The sequence below is a fragment of the Schistocerca cancellata genome, chromosome 5 (genome assembly GCF_023864275.1).
Source record: "Schistocerca cancellata isolate TAMUIC-IGC-003103 chromosome 5, iqSchCanc2.1, whole genome shotgun sequence".
Classification (NCBI taxonomy): Eukaryota; Metazoa; Arthropoda; class Insecta; order Orthoptera; family Acrididae; genus Schistocerca; species Schistocerca cancellata.
Window position 1 is genome coordinate 383,307,301 of NC_064630.1, and position 20,374 is coordinate 383,327,674.

General features: G+C 43.6%; 1 protein-coding gene across 1 annotated transcript in view; it reads right to left on the reverse strand.

The window, feature by feature from the left end:
- LOC126188555 (titin homolog) overlaps window positions 1-9,749 on the reverse strand; it is a 277,467-nt gene extending 267,718 nt beyond the window's left edge. Inside the window, exon 1 of the mRNA XM_049930155.1 lies at window positions 8,245-9,749. Coding sequence (XP_049786112.1) covers window positions 8,245-9,686 — 1,442 coding nt within the window. The 5' untranslated portion in view covers window positions 9,687-9,749. The remainder of the gene's footprint in view (window positions 1-8,244) is intronic.
- Window positions 9,750-20,374: the final 10,625 nt, after the last annotated feature.

Genomic DNA, 20,374 nt, shown 5'->3' on the forward strand with positions numbered 1-20,374 from the left:
TTACAACAGCTGTGGGCCAGCCTTCGTCAGGAGAGGATATAACTGCTTTATACCCTTCCGAACCGAATCAGTGCATGCATCCGGACTAGGTGTGCTACGTCACACTGATAAGTGGGCTCATACTAGGAAGTTCTTTGCAAATTTGACTTTATTTTGGAATCACCGAAATAAAATTACATACCCTCACAACAAATCAAATTTCATTTCGTTTCTTCATCCCTTTCTGGACGCTTCACTTTTTTTGGACAGTCTATGTAGATTGTCAGATACTATAAGACAGCTATTAAAGGTAGCTGACAGATATATCATATTGTAAAACAAAAAACAAAAAAAATTCTGTTTGTTAAACAGAGTCCATTAAGAAATAAAAAGATGTCGTATTATCCCTGCGGTACCTCTCTAATATATGCGTTACTTGTTTGCCCAGTAGAGCGCTTCAATCGTTTCAAGAGAAGGGACATTCGAGTTGCCGGTTTAACACTCCGTCGACATCGAGGTCGTTATCGACCGAACCTTAGCTCGCATGGAACACGGCTTGGGGAAGAAGTCAGCCGTGGCCTGATGAAGTAGAACATTCCGGAGTCCTTCCCGACCGAGTTTCCACTCAGAACGCACATGTTCGCCCCGCTCGTACCACCTACTTAAACTGAATGTAATTAATTTCAAGCGTCTCTTCCTTACATCTGTGACTAATGCACCCCAGTTGACAGTACATTATTCCTACGAAATCTACGTAGGAAACAACAAAAGCTAGTGTGTACCACGCCCGGATTTATGCGCTCCTCAGCGACACGACTGTCTACATAGGGAATGCGTGGGAACAGTGCTGCGACGCACTTCTAAAATATGGCATAACATTTGTCTTGGCAGTTAATGAAGGTCCTCTTCAGCGTACTGTTTCTTAACTCTCTGTGTCATTCTGTTGGCAGTGGTTAAAGAGCTGACGACAGCGCAACAATTGGAGACATAGTTCGGCTTTTGCCTAGAATACTAGCGGTTACCTGGCTGGAGAAACGTTTCTGATGTATTCGTATACCCTTTGAGGAAAGCAGTAATGAACGTAAAGAAGTAAGACAGGACCGTAGTTGTGTCAAGAGATTATTCAACATCGTTTCTACAAACGTGAATAGCGCAAATTTCATGAGTACCAGGAAAACGTAAACTGAGGTTTATGGAAGAAAAGGCTTCAGTTCCTATTTGTTGTCATTTTTATAACCGTCCGACAGTGGAATCCTGCGGAGTTGCAAGTTATTTTTTACCTCAGCTAAGTTTTTTGTAAGACGAGATCGAATTTATTGTAAGAAGTAATTCTGAAAGCGAGAAAATTCTTTCAAATTTTGCGAATTACGAGCACATCAGTAATCATAGTGTACATTCACCTCTACGTCTAAGCGATCAATGTGTATGACTGCCAATCGGAGGATCCGGTTTCCATTCACGGTACTGTCAGTGAGTTTTCCTAAGCGGGAGGAATCGACGAGGTGCGCGCAGCTTCTTGAGACAAATTGAGGAGCGATTAGACTAGGCAGTAGAGGCTCCCAAAGTCGGACAGTTGACAACGGCTGGGAGAACGATGTCCGAAGCCCTTACTGCATCCAACACGTTTGGTTGTTCTGGTTCTGTTGGTTTCTTTAATATTACTCTCACCGAACTTTCCCCGTGGCACTTAATTGCATATCCTCCATTGCATATCCTCCATGAACTATCAGATTACCTGAACCTGAATTCCTTAGGTCCTGCCTATTCTTCTCGCAACGTTTTTCACACAATCTTTCCATTGACGATTCTCATTTAACATAAGGGGATTTCGCAGTTTATTTCATGGCTGGTATAAGCTTTTCTAGACTTCCGAGTTCTTTTCACTATACAAAATCTCAATATTCTGGTCATTTGTGTTTATTCATATCCAAGCGTTACACAGTTCTTGAAATGTATTTGCAATTGCGAACATGGACATCCTTCAACTGTGTAATGAAATGACGACAATGAAAATTGCTGCTGGACTGTGGACCTATCTCCTCCTACGTTTAATAATAATAATAATAACAGAAAGAAAGTCAAACGTACCCCAACCTGGGACTGCCAGGGGTTGTCCTCAAACTAATCCCGAAAATTCTACGAAGGAAGTAGGCTACATCAGTCTATAATTTATTACTTAGTTATTTATTCTTATTACATGAATATAATTAAAAAATGGGTGCAAATGAAAAATCTATACAACAGAATGTTACAAAAATGGGATCCACTGATAAACTAAAATAATCAGCATAAAACATGTGCTACTTCAGCTAGAAACGTTAGGCTATCCGTGCACGCTTCACGCCCAGATGAAAACTTCCATGTGTCTACAACATGCATTCGCACATCCATTACGTATGTTCCTGTACAGGGGAGACATTTTAAATGAAAGTGGCTTGCCCGGTGTCAGCGGATAAATATGATACCGCCCTGCCTGTGATGTTCAGATGTACGATGCAGTGTTCTTTCGGACATGCATGCATTACACAGTTCTGAGAGACAAAAGATGAGTGTGGTATTTCAGGGACGCCATAAACGTTGAGACAGAAAACTGAACTAACAGGTGGCAGAGATCCTTTATTTTACATAGAGTACTCATAATTGCTTTAAAAGTAAAAGTATTCGTTTTATAATCAAACTATGCTCTTTTTTGAACCGGTTCCTTTTTATAATCGTCACTGGTGTCAATCGTACAGAAACGACACTGGACTCGCACTCGGGAGGACGACGGTTCAAACCCGCGTCCGTCCATCCAGATTGAGGTTTGCCGTCGTGATTTCACTAAATCGCTCCAGGCAAATACCGGGAAGGTACCTTTGAAAGGGAACGGCCGATTTCCTTCCCCATCCTTGACACGATCCAAGCTTGTGTTCCGTCTCTATTGACCTCGATGTCTATGGGATTTTAAGCCCAATCTTCCTTCCTTCCCATCTAGAACAACACTTGAAAATGGTATATATGCCGAAAGAAGCTTATCATGAACCTATGTAACCAACAAGAAACAAACAACTTGCAGCTAATTTTGTCAAAGTATAAAGAAGATGCTTCATTACTCTTCTTGCGCGAGCCCGAACACAGCTCAGCGAAATAAAACAAGACGATCAAGAAAGGCGGTTTCAGTGATTCTGTGCGTAATATTTTTTGATCTTCCACTGATGGTAGTGTGCGAACATAGCACACACTAGCTGTGCGACATCTAAGGACTTACTGGTGCATGACTAGGGAACCTAGCAACAACTGTTTTGGGATTGTATCCTTACAGTCACAGGAGGTTACCAGAACAAACAACAGAGAGGGAGACGAGCGAAAAGACACAGTTTTCAGAATACTTCATTATAAATACTTTTTTCTGACTAGTTATGAAGTTAATAAGTAAGATATGGTGATAATTGTGATAATATCATTTGTTTTATAGGTATTTCCCCAGGCTAGGTAGACGGCAAATCACCGCTTGGAGAGGCGTAAGCCATTAGTGGAATCTGCTGCGCATCAGCGGCACGGAATGGTGTTGCGCTAATGCTGTGATCAAATCGCATCGCGTCATTTGGAACGACACTGATCGCTCGTCGGACTAGATCCAAGATATTCGCCGCTTTCAGTATCAGTTACAGGCAGAGGGACGAACATTCAGGCTTTTGAATGTTTCCTGTGCTTCCTGTAACACTGCTTTCTTTTATCTTCCATCAATTTCAGCGCGGCGAAAATTTTGATATTTTATACGTGACTGAACCGCTGGACTGCAATAATAGTAACAGGTTTCGATTGTAGTTGAACTGAAGCATGAAGGGGACATTTCTGTCATTTGATGCATAAAAAATACGCTCTTTAATCAGACCAAAACGAAGGAAGGCGTTAGCTGTAAATACTGGACAGTAATGTAAGAAGATATATAACCTGATGCATTACACAATTTTTTCCGTATAAAAATAGTGATTTACACCTGGAGATAGTGTGGCAATTTAAATATCTACGAGTAACATTACTGGTTGTATATGCTCCGATGAAGCTGCACTTTGGTCAAAATAATGACTGTCATTCCGAAGATTTGTTTAAAATCTTGGAAAGCTTACCCTGATCTGCATTTTTCCCATTGCCCTGCACCACTCGGACGAATCTGTATGTTGCAGGCGATTTCCGTCCCTACTCTGCAGAGAAAATACATACCGAGAGAGGCAACGCACTGCTTAGCACAGTGGACTCGCATTCGAGAGAACGACGGTTAAAATTCGAGTCCAGCCAGCCTGATTTAGGTATTCCGTGATTTCCCTAATTCGCTAAAGGCAAATCCGGGATGGTTCCTTTGAAAGAGCACAGCCGATTTCCTTCCTCGTCCTGCCTTAATCCGAGCTTGTATTGTCACTCTCTAATGGGCTCGTTGTCGACGGAACATTAAACACTAATTTTATTTTATTTTTTCCTGTGTTACGCCTATGAAACCACAAAGAAAATACGAATCTGGAAATAGCTGTTAAGAAGAGTATCAACCTGATTCATAAAAGCAGACACTATACTCAATATAATTGTGGCGGATGCGAAGGTACCTGTCTACAGGCCTATAGATCATTCATGTTTCACAGCCTACAGGATGTCCCAGGAGCAAAGCAAGAAAAAATTGTCTAGTAATTATGGACTCTAAAATGCACAGCTTAACAGATATGAGCACTTATCCAGTAGAAGAGATGTGTTTCGCAACAGCTAAGATGAACAAATGCGCGTAGTTCTTAAGGTATGCACTTAAGAGACCATGTTTATTGGCAGTTTTTTTCCATAGGAATATCTCTCAAAATATGTAAGGCAACGGGCTTGCAGCAGAAGAGATTTGTTTCACAGTATCGAAGATAAAGAACCGCTCATAGATCTTAAGGTATGCATTTTAAAGTCCATGTTTACTATTTTGCTTCGATTATCGTCCCTATCATATCTCTGCTATCGATCATTCCTCCTGGGACAACGTCTGTGCAAGGATTAACACATAACCGGGACACAATCAATATTTCAGAAACGGTTCAACATACGGAAGGAAAGTTGACCACATGGCTCAGTGTGAATCCTCTAATACGATTCTAACATTACAACTGAGGTGAAACAGCCCTATACTTGAAACCTTGGCTCATTTTTTGTCTATCTTTTGCGAAAAGTTTACCTACAACCGTTATGAAGCACAAAGTGGTGCTCTTCCGGAAAGCTCTTTCGTCCCTTGCGGAGTACTTCGTTTCACTGAAGGACAAATAAGCTATTTTTGCTTTAGTATTCGGTGCTTGAAAAGAGTACAAATAATTACTACACAGCAGAATATTTGCTCAGATGCACATTTCCTCGAAAATCTTGTATCGATGATTTGGAACTTTGTATGAAACATTAGCCGTGTCCTCGTGTCTATGTTGTGTAATAAAGATTCTAGCTGTTTCACTCGTAGACGAGCTACGTTAAAGAATTACTGGTAATTTGCCTCCTCCCGCTATGTAATTAAATTAATCGTGTTTTACGGATCTCTGTTCAGAAGGCTGCATGAAACTTTTAGTAAATCTGATAGCTTTCCCTGAGGCTCGACCGAAAATCCAGTGACCCACCGTCCACGATAACGTTCTCCGTAACGTATAAATCCTCAGTCCAGTCACCAATCCGAATAGACGTTTCATATGAACACATTTACATTAATAGGCGCTTGTGCGGTACCAAATCAATGCACGCTTCTTTCCAACGTATGTACAGCGCACTTTTTGCATCACACGCACCAAGGAAATCGGCAGAGGACGCGCTTTCCTACAAACATTTCTTTGTGCACCACAAGTTACGGCACGCCTTACCAGGGCTAATGTTTTCGGCACTGGCGGTACAACGGAAACTGCGTGCACGTCTTGCGCTGGCGCAATTAGACTGCTTTAGCCGGCGGCTCTAATTGCTGAGTCGCTCGCACGCTGCTGTGTTTACCTCCCGTGCGCTGACGGCAGGGCCAGAGGTGCCCGACTCACAGCACTTGCTGGCGCTGGGCTGTGGCGTTACGTCACAGCTGAGGAATCTGCTGCTGCTCTGATATGCCGGCACCGGCGCCAGGTTCGCCGCTGGCGCACAGAAACCGAGCAAGTCCTTTGCTGTTCAGCAAAGGAAAACGAAGAAGCGTATACGCCTGCATTCACACGTAACACAGAAACTTCGGCAGGAATAGAAATTTTCTCTGTTTGATCTTCGAAATTACAACAAAGAAAAAATCAGGAATTGCAGATTTTGCGTGTTGTCTACACACTTATATCCAGTTTTTCTATCGCCGCTTTAACAGTACGCATTTAATACTTCTCGTGAGAGATTAGACTCCCCATGTCGAATGCTTAGAACCAACCGCACTTTATACCCAGGCCATGTGATTTTAACTGATTGTCGTCGTCAAGGGGGATGGTATACTGGTTAACAACATTGAAAAACTCGTTACACATAGGGAGTGCGTTCTAAACACATGGTAAATGTCATCTTTGACAGAGAGTAGTGGTAACGTAAGTAAAAATGTCAAATAGGAAATAAATATAAAGGGAACAAAAGCAAGACAACAAAATTAAAACTAAATCTTCCCTCTCTACGGCCATGGTGCAGAAATCTTAGTGATGTATTTTCAGCAAGGCAAGAAGTTTAAGTTGCAATGACAGGAGAAGCTTTATTGACACATTTCGCCTTTTTGAGGCATGTTCAGAATTTGTTTAGAAACTGCGGTTAACGTACTAATCATGCGCCGAATGTGCATACAAAATTTTGGCTGTTTATGGCGCGTTACCTGTAGTTCCTAAACAATTTCTGAAGATGCCTCAAGAAGGCGAAAAGCTTTAAGAGAGCTTCCGCTGTCGTTTTTTTGCTAAAAATATTAAAAATAACCGTCGAAAAAACAGTACGTGTGTGTGTGTGTGTGTGTGTGTGTGTGTAGATCTTGCGGAAATAAATACCGTACGATAACCACGATTTTGTTCTTTTAATTTATAATTATGAAGTTACTCTACCAAGAAGTAGCGAAAGACTAAGTTAACATGATCATTACCAAAGATTATTATTCTTTTAGAAAAACCTTGTTTCTAAGATAGCATTAAAAAGTGGAAACCAAACACTAGTATAGTTTAGTCTCCTTGGGTATTAATGTAGGCCACACATCCACAATGCATGTGGGGAATAGTATTCAACGTATCGTGTAACGAAATGTTTGCGTGAAATTGATCTCTATCGTGGAAGTTACCGTAAGAAAATACTTCTTAAGACTTTTCAGTGTTCTTGAAGGCTTCTGCAGGGCTACCTTACCAATTTATTGTTTGTAAAACTAGTTTCAACAGACTATAATCTTAGCGATAAGATACATGAAACGGAAAATTTGTACATATTATAGAACCTTAACGCTGTAAAATTCATTTTTGCGCAGGTGCTATATTGCATGCTTGGATTACGGTCATACATATGTTCCTATATCATGCTTATTCTCTCTAGTTCGAAATTTAGTGCCCCTAAATTTATATTGCTCTGCTTGAGTTTTCACTGGCTGAAAATGAGGGTCATATGGACCTGTACTGTACTTAGGTAACAAAAGAATTATAACGTGAAAAAAGTAATGCAGCTTATCCCTTGACGTTAACAGTTGTTGTATCAATGCCTGTTTTAAAGGTATGTTCTTGACTGTCAAAGTGATAATGCATTCAAAACCATAATACTATTTTTTCTTGGTTCTGGGCATCTAATTAGTAATTTGGATACAGTCTTCCTTTAACTTACAGTTGTAAGCTATTATCAAAGGTCTTGTCAAACTAGAAGCACTATACATCGCCGTTATAAGAATATTATCGGAAATAATATTTATAAGCATAGGAGTGATATCAATAAACACTCTTATATTGTGCTTTAATGCGCAGAATAAGCTGTCTGTCCATCTTTCTGTTGTGAGAAAGAGAAACTTGCAGCATTACTGTAAAAGAGTAGTAAGAAATGTCACATCTGTAACAGAAGAGAAAACTATTTAGAGAGGCGCCAACCATTTGATGATAAGCCGAGAAGTTCAAGTATATAAATAAGTGCTGTTCGGAAAAATATTCGCAGCTGCTCTCCAAATTTGAAGGTGTGTGACAGTAAGGAAAAGTAAATAGCGATGTAGGAGGACATAGTCGATTTGCCATCTGGGAGTAACTTATCGTTTTAAATCTAAATTCTCGTAACAACAACAGGCCAGTCATAACTGATAGATTCACTTGCGGCAGTACTCACCCGCATGTGCAGATCTCGCAGATGCACTGCTCCTTGCACGGGTTGATCCAGGCCTCAGTCTTTTTATCCTTGACGGCGAGCGTCTTCTTTTCGGAAACCTCCTTCTGCGTCTGTGTGCGGCTGGAGGTGCTGCTACTGGTGGTTGCCTCTTTGACGGTGGAACTCAGCTGTTGCTGGCTCAACGCTTCTTGCACGACGCGTGTCTCGCCGGCCACCACCTGTTGTGTGCTCGTCACCTCCGAAGCTGTCGTGCGCCCAATTCTCTCCTGAACACTGGTGCTCACGGACACATCTTCGACTACTGACGACTGCTGAATGCTGGTGGAAGACTTGGTCTGTTGCTGTACGGTTTCCGATAGAGCCGTCATTTGCTTGGCATCGCGCACAGACGATTCACTGACCGATATTTGTTCACGGCCTTCTTGCACCACACTGGTGCTGGAGGACATCTCGACAGCTGACGACTGCTTGCTGACGGAGGATGTCGAGGAGGAGTGCTGGATAATATCTGAACGACCGCGATCGGACAATGCGATCTGACGGCCGCTTTGTAATGCAGAGCTGTCCAGTATCATCTGAGAGCGTCCGTCTCGCACATCACTGCTGGAGGACACATTCTGGACGCTCGAGGACTGACTGAGGGAGGACGATTCTTGTTTTGATGTAGACATTGACTGCTGTATCTGTTCTGAGGCAATAGTTTGGCCAGTGATCTGTCGGCCTGTGAAAGACTCTTCTGAAACACTACTTTGGCGTCCTTCAATGACTGTCGAGGACGACACTTCCTCGACGACCGTGGACGATTTGCTGGACGCCACGTGCGAACTCGACGACTGTTGGATCACTTCGGAGACTATCTGTTCGCCACCAGTCTGCACGAGTTGTTCCGTGGTCGATCCGCCAATTACAACTATCCTCTGGCCATCTTTGAGCTGTTTCGTCGCTTGGGACAGAGCTTTTTGCCTGTCACCCTGGCGGGACGAACCGCCGTCGGATTCCTCTATGACGGAGATGACATTTCCGCTGCTGTCCATCACCACAGTCCTCGAGCTGCTGGAAAACGACTCTTTCTTGCTGCTGGATTGGCTGACTTGCGTGGACTCGCTGACTGATTCGACGACTTCGCTGGTCGAGGAGCCCGAGGCCAGAGCCAGCTCGGAGGAGACATTTCCGTTGGCCACCAGCACCGTCCCGTTGACCGCCGACTCGATCGCATTTCCGCCGCTGGAGGACTTCTGTACCGTCGTGGAGCTGCCGCTCGTCGACGAGAGGTGCTTGGATCTGGAGACGGAGGACGAAGAGGAGGACTTCACCACGGTCGTGAAGGCCTGCTTCTTCGTCTCGGCGATCTTGGACGATGTGGAGGCGATCTCTTTGCTCGTTTTCGTTATCGTTGCCTTCGACTTCCCCTTGGAAGCCGAGTCCTTCTTCGTGATCGTCATCGCGGGAAGCGAGCGGTGTAGAGAGCTGTCGTGTGTGAACTAGCGTCGCCTTAGCCGCGCGGCATCTTCTTGTAGAGTGTGCCGGCGACGGGCCGTCGCGGCGCAGCTAGCGAGTACGGCCCGCAGCGGCCAATCGCGACCGCCGGTTCCCCTCCCGCCCGCGTCGAGTCGAGGCTGCGAGCACCAAAAGAGGGAGTCGGCCCACAGGCTGGGTCGCAGTCGTCACTCTGCGGGCACGTCACCGTCGTGATGTCAGGGACGGCGGAGGACGGCGTTTTGACTCTACTAGTACAGGCCGCCCCGCTCGTGGATGGGAGAAGCCGCGTCGTGTCCCGTTGTCGGAAACGCGTACCAAACCTGAAATTAGGGGAACCCCTGTGACCAACAGCTTCCTTCACGCTGGGTCCACATTCTTCATAAACAGGTTAAAGTAAGTCAATATTCGGCAGAGGCTATATTTCTGTGATTTATCTTATTCTCTGCTATTGACCAGTTTCGACTACATGACGATTTTATAGCTATCCTAGAAGACACCAGAAATAACCTTTTAAAACATAAACGCGATCATTTTAATTTTTGACATTCTAGTTTTACCCGTATTTTGCAGTTGTGGATGTGACTGCATCTAAAAAATAAACAAGAATTATGATTAATAATGCCTTCAGTCACAATTGAGGTGTTGAGATCGAAAGGGGGACATGTCACTCAACAGTAGTTTTGAGATATAATGAAAAAACGGTATACTCTTGAATAGTATTATTCCCAAACCGTGAACTTACTCTCACATGCTCATCAGGAAGAATACAGTCTTATGCCATAATCTGTAACCATAGACTAATTAGAAATAATAGAAAATTGTGATACAAAATGACTGACATATCTCCGTTTTGATTTAAACAACACTCGTTTTGGGAATGAGATTTTCACTCTGCAGCGGATTGTGCGCTGATATGAAACTTCCTGGCAGATTAAAACTGTGTGCCGGACCGGGACTTGAACTCCGGACCTTTGCCTTTCGCGGGCAAATGCTCTACCAACTGAGCTACCCAAGCACGACTCACGCCCCATCCTCACAGCTTTACTTCTGCCAGTACCTCGCTTTCTGCCTTCCAAACTTAACAGAAGCTCTCCTGCGAACCTTGCAGAACTAGCACTCCTGAAAGAAAGGATATTGCGGAGACATGGCTTAGTCACAGCCAAGGGGATGTTTCCAGAATGATATTTTCACTATGCAGCGGAGTGTGCGCTGATACGAAACTTCCTACCACCTGGTAGAGCACTTGCCCGCGAAAGGCAAAGGTCCTAAGTTCGAGTCTCGGTCCGGCACACGGTTTTAATCTGCCAGGAAGTTTCATCACTCGTTTTATCATAAATATAGTATGACTAAAAAGTATATTTTCATGGAAAATATTCTTTTAAACCATTTCAACTTGTTCATACAAATTCCTATTACTTGTATAAACATTCATAACTAAACAATGCATTTCAAAATAGACAATACAATTGAAGACAATGTGCTTTTTAGTGCCTTCGGTTGTAACATGGGAGAGTTAATTCCACATTTTTTATTAATTAAACAACCCTCTTTATTTTGACAGACACGTACGTTCATACACTTGTCACTCTTTATTACTGTCGCAAACTTGATTTCCAGATTCATTGTCTGCCACAGTCACTTTATTAATTGGCACATTTCTCTGAAGTATTATTGAAACACAAAACTGCAAAGGGATAACATCAATCATGCACGAAACATCCCGTAATTTCTCAGGTTTCAGAGGAATCATGTAGCTGTGTGCTCTCGGCACGTTATGAAAATGAGTGACTATTTCAGTCTTAATCAGTGGAAATTCGTATTTCACCATTCCACTGCTACTAGGTGAAACAGAGACGCATTTTGACATAACAGTGTACTCAAATATTTTGGTTACTGCATCCCGCTACAGCGCTCCCATCACGCCACAAGTTCTTACATGCAATAGAAAAACTTTTCTCTGTGACGAGTCCTCTATCTGCACGAAACAGGTTTTCAATGCTGGTTTAGACAGTGAAAAAAAATCACTGAACAAGTCCCATTTTAGAACTAAGAGATGCTGTATCGTGTAAAAATAACAACTACAGTAATAACTCACGTACCACAAAAATGATGACAAGCCTCCCTTTTTGATCTCAACGCCTCAATTTTTTTAGTGTTTCGTTGAATCACGCGATGCATTCCGTACCCTGCGGGTTCATCAGGTGCAAATCGTTTTAATACATCATTCACTTCTGCTCTTGGGTGAGATGATGCGAAATGTAAGTTCCTGTTTTGAGAACGTTAGATGTTAAGTTGCCAGGTACAGCAGCATAAAATTAGATGTCTTCTGGTCCTGCAGAACAATCGTGTACTTTATTCTTCTAGGTGCAGACGCACGTATGTTACTCGAGCTTACTTCAACGAGTACCGAGGACTTCAATACAACAAACAGATCTATCAAAAATGGTTCAAATGGCTCTGAGCACTATGGGACTTAACTGCTGAGGTCATCAGTCTCCTAGAACTTAGAACTACTTAAACCTAACTAACCTAAGGACATCACACACATCCATGCCCGAGGCAGGATTCGAACCTGCCACCGTAGTGGTCGCGCGGTTCCAGACTGTAACACCTACAACCGCTCGGCCACCCTGGCCGGCGCAGATCTATCGCCGCATTCAGATACATAGACCCTTTTCAACTTAAAAGGTTTTCGAACGACTTCCTCTCCTAGTCGAATTACATTCCTTTTTTCTTATGCAACATATTTAACATTCTTCCGTGGAAGACCTCTGATGTATCCTGTGGAACCACGTAAGGCCACGCGCGCTGACACCAGAGCACCTGTCGCTGCGTCCACATCACCACACTAAGCCCAACGAATACCTCAAACAGAAATTATGAAACACAAGCAGAAACTTAATCCAGTACACGTTACACAAATAAATCAGCGGTTATCAAAATCGAGAACTTATTTAAGGGTTATTCGTATTACGTTGAAGTTACAGTATATAACTTTTATTCATACATAATTAATTCCGAGAGTACAGAAATTATAAAACAAAGATATATTCATGGGAATCTTCTCAAACTAAAACTCCGAAATTTCTATATCCTCAAAAGGCTTCATAATTCGTGAATTAAATGACTGAAAAAAAGACGAGAGAGTGAAAAACGTAACGAAAAATTCCAAGAAGAATTTTTTTATCACATCAATTCGAGCATAAATTGATTTATCTATTCTGTAATCGCGTCACTCAAGGCGCCCACTTGTTAGAACATTTCAAAACACCACAGATGCAGTATGAGATGACAAAAGATGAAATGTATTATGTAGTGTCAGGCATCAGAGTTTTAAATCAACTGATATATGTAATGAAATAAATTTAAAATTTGCGTCATCTCACTAAAGAGCAGAAGTAAATAATTTATTAAAACGATTTGCTTCTGGTAATGTGCCCACAGGATCCCAAACGCACCGAGTGTTTCAACAAAATAGGAAAAAAATTGTGACTGAAGGCGTTATCATTCATAGTTTCTGTTAATTTTTGTCAGTTTATAGGTTATGAATTTAGAAGGGTCTCGTAAGGCGTAAGGCAAACTGATATCGTATCAATGGACAAAAAGTAAAAAGGTGATGTTTATGTTTTACAGACTTCTTTGATATGGTCTCTAGAACATCTTGAAAACGGCTATGTGGTCGAATTGTCCAACTGCAGCTATGTGGTCGAACTGGCCAACTGCAGAAAGTAAAATATAGTACAGAAATAAAGCTTTGTGCAACACTGTGTTTCTTTAGTATACGTTACGAGGTGTGGTTATTTAGAAAGCAGTAGGAACTCAGATTCATGTTGTGTTTGGTAAATTACAGGAAGCCTTCGCTAAGGTTCCGCACTATCGGATAATAAGCAGAATACCTCAGTTCGGAATATCAGATATGAGGGTGAACTGAAGATTTCCCAGCAGGCAGGAAGTACTGTAACCGCGTTCTAGGTAGACACTGTGTCTGATGTGAGTAGCTGAATCAATGCACTTCGTCGTTATCGACTCTTTCGTGGTCGCTGAAATTGTTACTGAGTATACAACACTGCGTTTGGTGCGCCCGTGTTCTCGCAAAGGGTAGTGACGCGAAGAGGTAACAATCGCTGACATATATAATATGCAGTTAAGCTCGAAATAATCTTACGAAGGTTGTTATAATATCCTCGTCAAAATGAAGGTGCGACCGTGAAATATGGTGATTGTTCAAATAGTTCAAATGGCTCTAAGCGCTATGGGACTTAACATTTGAGGTCATCAGCCCCATAGACTTAAAACTACTTAAACCTAATGAACCTAAGGACATCACACACATCCATGCCCGAGGCAGGATTCGAGCCTGCGACCGTAGCAGGCGCGGTTCCGGACTGAAGCGCCTAGAACCGCTCGGTCACAACGGCCGACTATGGCGATTGTCTTAGTACTTTTGTACATATTCAGCCTTCCGTGCAACACACTTTTCTCAGTTCTGGATGACTTAGCGGAGACCATGCTTGTGTAGAAGCCCGCATTTTGACAGTTGAGCACCTCGAAAATCGTTCTCGAAGTGTCTGACAGTTTCCTCATCCGACAAAAAACGAAGAACCGTCGTCTCACGAGAATACAGGATGTGCGGAATAATATGGTAGCCCAAAGGGACAGCTTGTGACTGTGCCTGTGTGGCTGGGGCGTTGTCGTGCTGGGTCGTATTCGTGCAGCAAGAAGCCCCGTGGACAACTTCCCGCGACGCCTCGTCTTGACAGTCTCCAGTAATCTTGTCAGGAGATTGCGGTAGTATGCTGCTGCTTTACCTCTTACAAGCTTAATCTGATACTACACACAACTGGTTTGAATCAAATTTAACAAAAGGAATGCAAAAAGTTGTTCTGAATAATTCAGTGTTGTATAGATAGAACATTTTACTGACTGAGGGGAAAAAAAAGTAAGTTCCACAGGGTTCAATATTGGGTCCACTTCTGCTTCTTTTACATGAGAATGACCTTGCACTTAACATTACACAAACAGAACTGGTACTTTTTCCAGACGACTCTAGTATTATAATATATCCTATTACAGAGAAAGCGACAGAAGAGATTGTGAATGATGTTTTTCGAAAAATAATTAAGTGGTTCTCTGAAAATGGACTCTCCCTTAATTTTGAGAGAACACACTATATTCAATTCTGTACAACAAATAGTCATACAACCAACTGATGTAGCACAATAACAGGAGTCAGTGAACAGAGTAGAATGCTCCAAATTGATTAAACTCCACCTGAAAGAAACATGTTAGTCAGCTTGTTAAACAATTAGTTTGTCTACTTTTGCTGAATATGTACAGTTCCTAGTCTTGGGAAAAAACGAATCAAGCTCTTGACATATTTTACTTATTTCCACTATACATGTTCAGCCTTCTGTGCAACACATTTTTCTCAGTAATGGATACCCTGTGCGGAGATCATGCTTATATAGAAATCTGCATTTTGACGGTTCAGCAGCTCGAAAATCGTTCTCGAAATGTCTGCTAGTTTCCTCATCTGAGAAAAGAGGAAAAACCATCGTCTCACGAGAATACAGGATGTGCGGAATAATTTGGCAGCCCAAAGGACTTACGGGATAAGTTTTTGGGGTAACTCATCACTGGGAGGAAAGTACTGATTGCACAAAAGCGAGCAGTAAGAATAACATGTCGCGTCCACCCGCAGTCATCATGTAGGTACCTCTTTAAGGAGTTAATCATTTTAACTGCATCATCACATAACATGTATTCGCTAATGAAATTCGACGTAAATAGTCCATCATAGTTTGAGAATAATAATTAAGTCGACAACTACAACACCAGAGGAAGAATGGTCTTTATTATACATTATTAAAGCTGTCAATGGCTCAGATATGATTTCAATATGCAGCAACAACAATTTCTGATCATTTGCCAAATAACAGAAAATGTCTGGCTGTTGGCAAAACAAGTTTTAAATCTAATCTAAAATCATTTATTGCACACAAATCCTTCTAGTCCACTGACGAATTTCTGTTTAAAAACTGGTAGCCTGTAAAAAAACCACCAACAGCTAAAAAAAGATCTTTGAAATATGTAACTAACTAACCAACCTTGTCAGTCCCAAAAACTATCAGCGTTACCTTGTTCGTAGACGGTCGACTCTCCAACATTATCGGTGGTGGTAAATCTACATGTTTCTCCTGTTTGATTCAAAAATGGTTCAAATGGCTCTGAGCACTATGGGACTTAACATCTGTGGTCATCAGTCCCCTAGAACTTAGAACTACTTAAACCTAACTAACCTAAGGACATCACACACATCCATGCCCGAGGCAGGATTCGAGCCTGCGACCGTAGCAGTCCCGCGGTTCCGGACTGAGCGCCTAGAACCGCTAGACCACCGCGGCCGGCTTCTCCTGTTTGCTGCGCTCCTTTGTCTCAGTGTGATGATAACACAGCCAGCACTCATCCATGGTAATTAGCTGGCTGAAGAAGTCATCTGCATTGGCCTGACACAGACGCAACCTTTCCTCTGCTACCTTGTTCGAGCAACCCTTTTGATGGGCTTGAGCAGTCGTGGAACAAAGGGGGAGGTGGGGGGGGGGCGACTTTTGTTGTATTGAAATATCGTGCGAGACGTCCGCCTGCTTAGCTGGGTGGTACCGTGCTTGCCTACCATGCAGTGGGCCCGGGTTCGATTCCCGGCCGGGTTGTTGTGTGTTGTGTTGTCCTCATCATCATGTCATTCTCAACACCGGCACGCAAGTCGCCCATTGTGGCATCGACTGAAATAAGACTTGCACTCGGCGGCCGAACTTCATCGTGCAAGACGATGAAAAGTGATCCATGACTGTTTTTCACTTTTTCCACAATCGGCCTTATGTGTGATACGCCGGTCGTCGAGCATCAGAGCCTCTATATCTCTTGCACTTCCCGGTTCTTCACAGAGAGAGGTTTTGCCATTGTGACCTCTCAGGTTTTCCTGGTTTGACTGATTAATTGTGTGCTTGCGTGTGTTCAGCCGAATAATTGTTTGCACAAAATTTCGACAACCGAATCAGTCGTCTTCTGCAGGTGCTCCGAGTTGTGTGTTATGTGTACTCGCTGCAAGGCCTCCAACTTGTCTCCCATTGCGACACATAAGTTTAAAATTTGGCTCAAAGGTGCCTACAAACTTCCTCTTTAATGGCACAAAAGTGTGGCACCTTGCGATGTCTACCTATAGTTCGAGGAAGTATCAAACAGCTAGATGTCGAAAAAAGGCCACAGTCCAGAAGTTCATGCGACGCGCAAAATTGGTTAATGACGTCACATTGGCACCTAACTTCACCACAATTCTGCACAATGCCACCACGGACGTGTCACAGGATAAGAATGTCGTCGCACTCTCTCTTATCCACATGCTACCACTTCTTTGCGATGGAGGTCAAAACCGCGACGCCTGGCATTGAAATGACACTCTTTTCTTATGACTGACGGAGGAAATCATTTCAGGCATATCGCCTCTCCGGATCTAAGGGGAAAGACACCACTTCGCGGTCGAAAACTGCATTTCGCAGTGCCATGAGCGACTGGACAACTTTCTTGACAACGTTTGACACTGCTGACACCTCCGCACGATTCAGTCCTACGCAGATTGTGGGGCTACATATCCACTAAACATGATCGCACACCTTTGTAGTGCGCTGCGAACATCGATTTTTGCTCTTATGTGTAGGTTGGAACCACTAGAGACCGCTCAGAACCATTCGACGAAATTTGAACGCGATCTGAAGCAGAAAAATGCGTTTATGCATTTTCAGTCCTCCTGTTTCGTGCCCTCCTACGGCGTGATCGCAGCGGGGTACGACATTGATACATGCAAGAATAAAATGGCAGAGGATCTTTCTAAGATCGCCTAGTTCGACTGCGCTCTCGCTGGCATTTTCCCCTTTATTGAGGATTTTAAAAATGTACCTGTACTGAGACAGACTGGAATCGCAGGGGTGTCGAAGGGTCGCCTACATAGCATGTTAATGTACATTTTTAAAATTCGCATTAAAAATGGGTGAATGCCACCAAAGGTGTTGCCGAGCTGAGGGTCTCGAGAGACCCTTTGTCGTTTTATTCACACTTGTATCAGTGTCGCACGCCACCACCGCTCCCCTCTGTCGTTTATCACGTTACAGGAGGGCGCGAAACAGGGTGCCTGAAGTGCATAAGCAAACCTTTCTGTTTTGGTTTCCTTTCAAATTTCGTCGAATCGTTGTGAACGCTTCCTAATGGTCCAATCCTGTACGCCGGAGCAAAAATTGCGTTCGCGTTGCACTCCGAAGGGGTGCCATCATGCTCCATGGGAATGCAGTCACACAGTGTCCTTAGAGCAGGCGTGAATCGCTCGGAGGTGTGAGCAGTGTCGTACGTTGTCTAAAACGTCGTCCTATTGATCATCACACTGCCAACTGTTGTTTTCGACTACGAGGTGTGTGAGAATCAACGCCCCAAGGAAAGGATGGTTTCATTGACGCTCTTTATGCCACCCTTTGAGACCTTTAGTGTCGATTCTGAACGGAGGTGTTTCTGAAATGATTTCGTCGGTCACCAAAAGGAAAACCGCGTCACGTCGTTTGAACGCCGGGTGTCGTGGTTCTGACCTACATCGTAAAGGCGCGAAGAAGAGTGGAATGTGGATAAGAAGGGGTGTGAGGACCTTTCCATTGTGTGGCATATCCACGGTGGTGTTCAACTGCACTGTGGTGTAATTTGGTGTCAGTGTGACGTCATCCTCCCACCCTACACGACACAAGGACTTCTGAGGTGCAGCCTTTTTTTCGCATGTGCTGTTTGAGCGACTAGCTCGGCGGTAACACGTAACAGCTCGTCTGAACGTCCAGAAGTACGCCATGAATTTGTCTGACACTTCCTTCCTCGACATTGGGGCTTGTTTGGCCATGCTGGAAGCGTTTGCTCCAACTGATCACTGTGTTATATTACGGTGCACTGTTCCCGTCTACTTCCTGCAACTCAGCACATGTTGATGCAGCGTTGTCACCCTTCGAATGAAAAAAATGAATTACTGCACAATACACAATTTTAGAAGTAGGCTACGCCACTCCGCTTTGGTTACTTTTAGCGGCATGTTACAGTCCGGTGATACGGGGTTTTCAATGTCTCCCAAGGCTGCACACATGTAGCTACAAATATACAAAAAATTAATTAGATAACTTATTTTTTCTAGGTGATAATTAAAGCTTTGTGATTACTACACATATTTACAATGAAGAGTCAAAGAAACTAGCACACTTGCCTATATCGTGTAGGGCCCCGGCGAGATTGAAGAAGTGCCGCAAAACGACGTGGAATGGACTCGACTAATGTCTGAAGTCGTGCTGGAGGGAACTGACACCACGAATCCTGCAGGCTTTTCCGTAATCCGTAAGAGTATGCGTGGGTGGAGATCTCTTCTGAGCAGCATTTTCAAACGCATCCCAGATATGCTCAGTAATGTTCATGTCTGGGGAGTTTGGTGGGTGGCGGAAGTATTTAAACTCACAAGAGTGTTCCTGCAGCCGCTGTGTAGCAATTCTGGACGTGCGGAGTCTCACATTGTCCTGCTCGAATTTCCCATGTCCGTCAGAATCCAAAATGGACGTAAATGGATACAGGTGATCAGACAGGATGCTTACGTACGCGTCACCTGTCAGAGGCGCATCTAGATGTATCAGGGTTCATATCACTCCAACTGAACACGCCCCACACAATTACAAAGCCTCCACCGGTTTGAACAGTCCCCTGCTGATATGCATCAAGGGTACAAAAATGGGCCTTCGGCTCCGAAAGCCGATATCGATGATGTTTCGTTAAATAGTTCGCACGCTGACACTTGTTGATGGCCCAGCACTGAAATCTGCAGCAGTTTGCGCAAGGGTTGCAACTCTGTCGCATTGAACGATTCTCTTTAGTCGTCGTTGGTCCCTTTCTTGCAGGATCTTTTTCTGGTCGCAGTGGTGTCGGAGATTTGATGTTTTACGGGATTCCTGATATTCACGGTACACTCGTGAAATGATCGTACAGGTAAATCTCCACTTCATCGGTACATCGGAATTTCCGTGTTCAATCGCTCGTGCGCCGACTATAACACCACGTTCAAACTCACGTAAATCTTGATAACCTGCCATTGTTGTGGTGTCACCGCCAGACTCCACACTTGCTAGGTGGTAGCCTTTAAATCGGCCGCGGTCCGTTAGTATACGTCGGACCCGCGTGTCGCCACTATCAGTGATTGCAGACCGAGCGCCGCCACACGGCAGGTCTAGAGAGACTTCCTAGCACTCGCCCCAGTTGTACAGCCGACTTTGCTAGCGATGGTTCACTGACAAATTACGCTCTCATTTGCCGAGACGATAGTTAGCATAGCCTTCAGCTACGTCATTTGCTACGACCTAGCAAGGCGCCATTAGCAGTTACTATTGATGCTGTAAAACATGTACCGTCAAGAGCGATGTTCACCAATTATGGATTAAAGTTAAGTATTCCAGAAGATACGTACGTTTTATGCTAGTCTCAATTCCTTGTCCTGTTCCAGACCTCACGCCAGCCTGCGTGAGTTTAAACGCGTGCCTTTCGGCTGCCTCATAGTGGGTTGGCTGTCTTGCCAATCCACAACAATTGTACC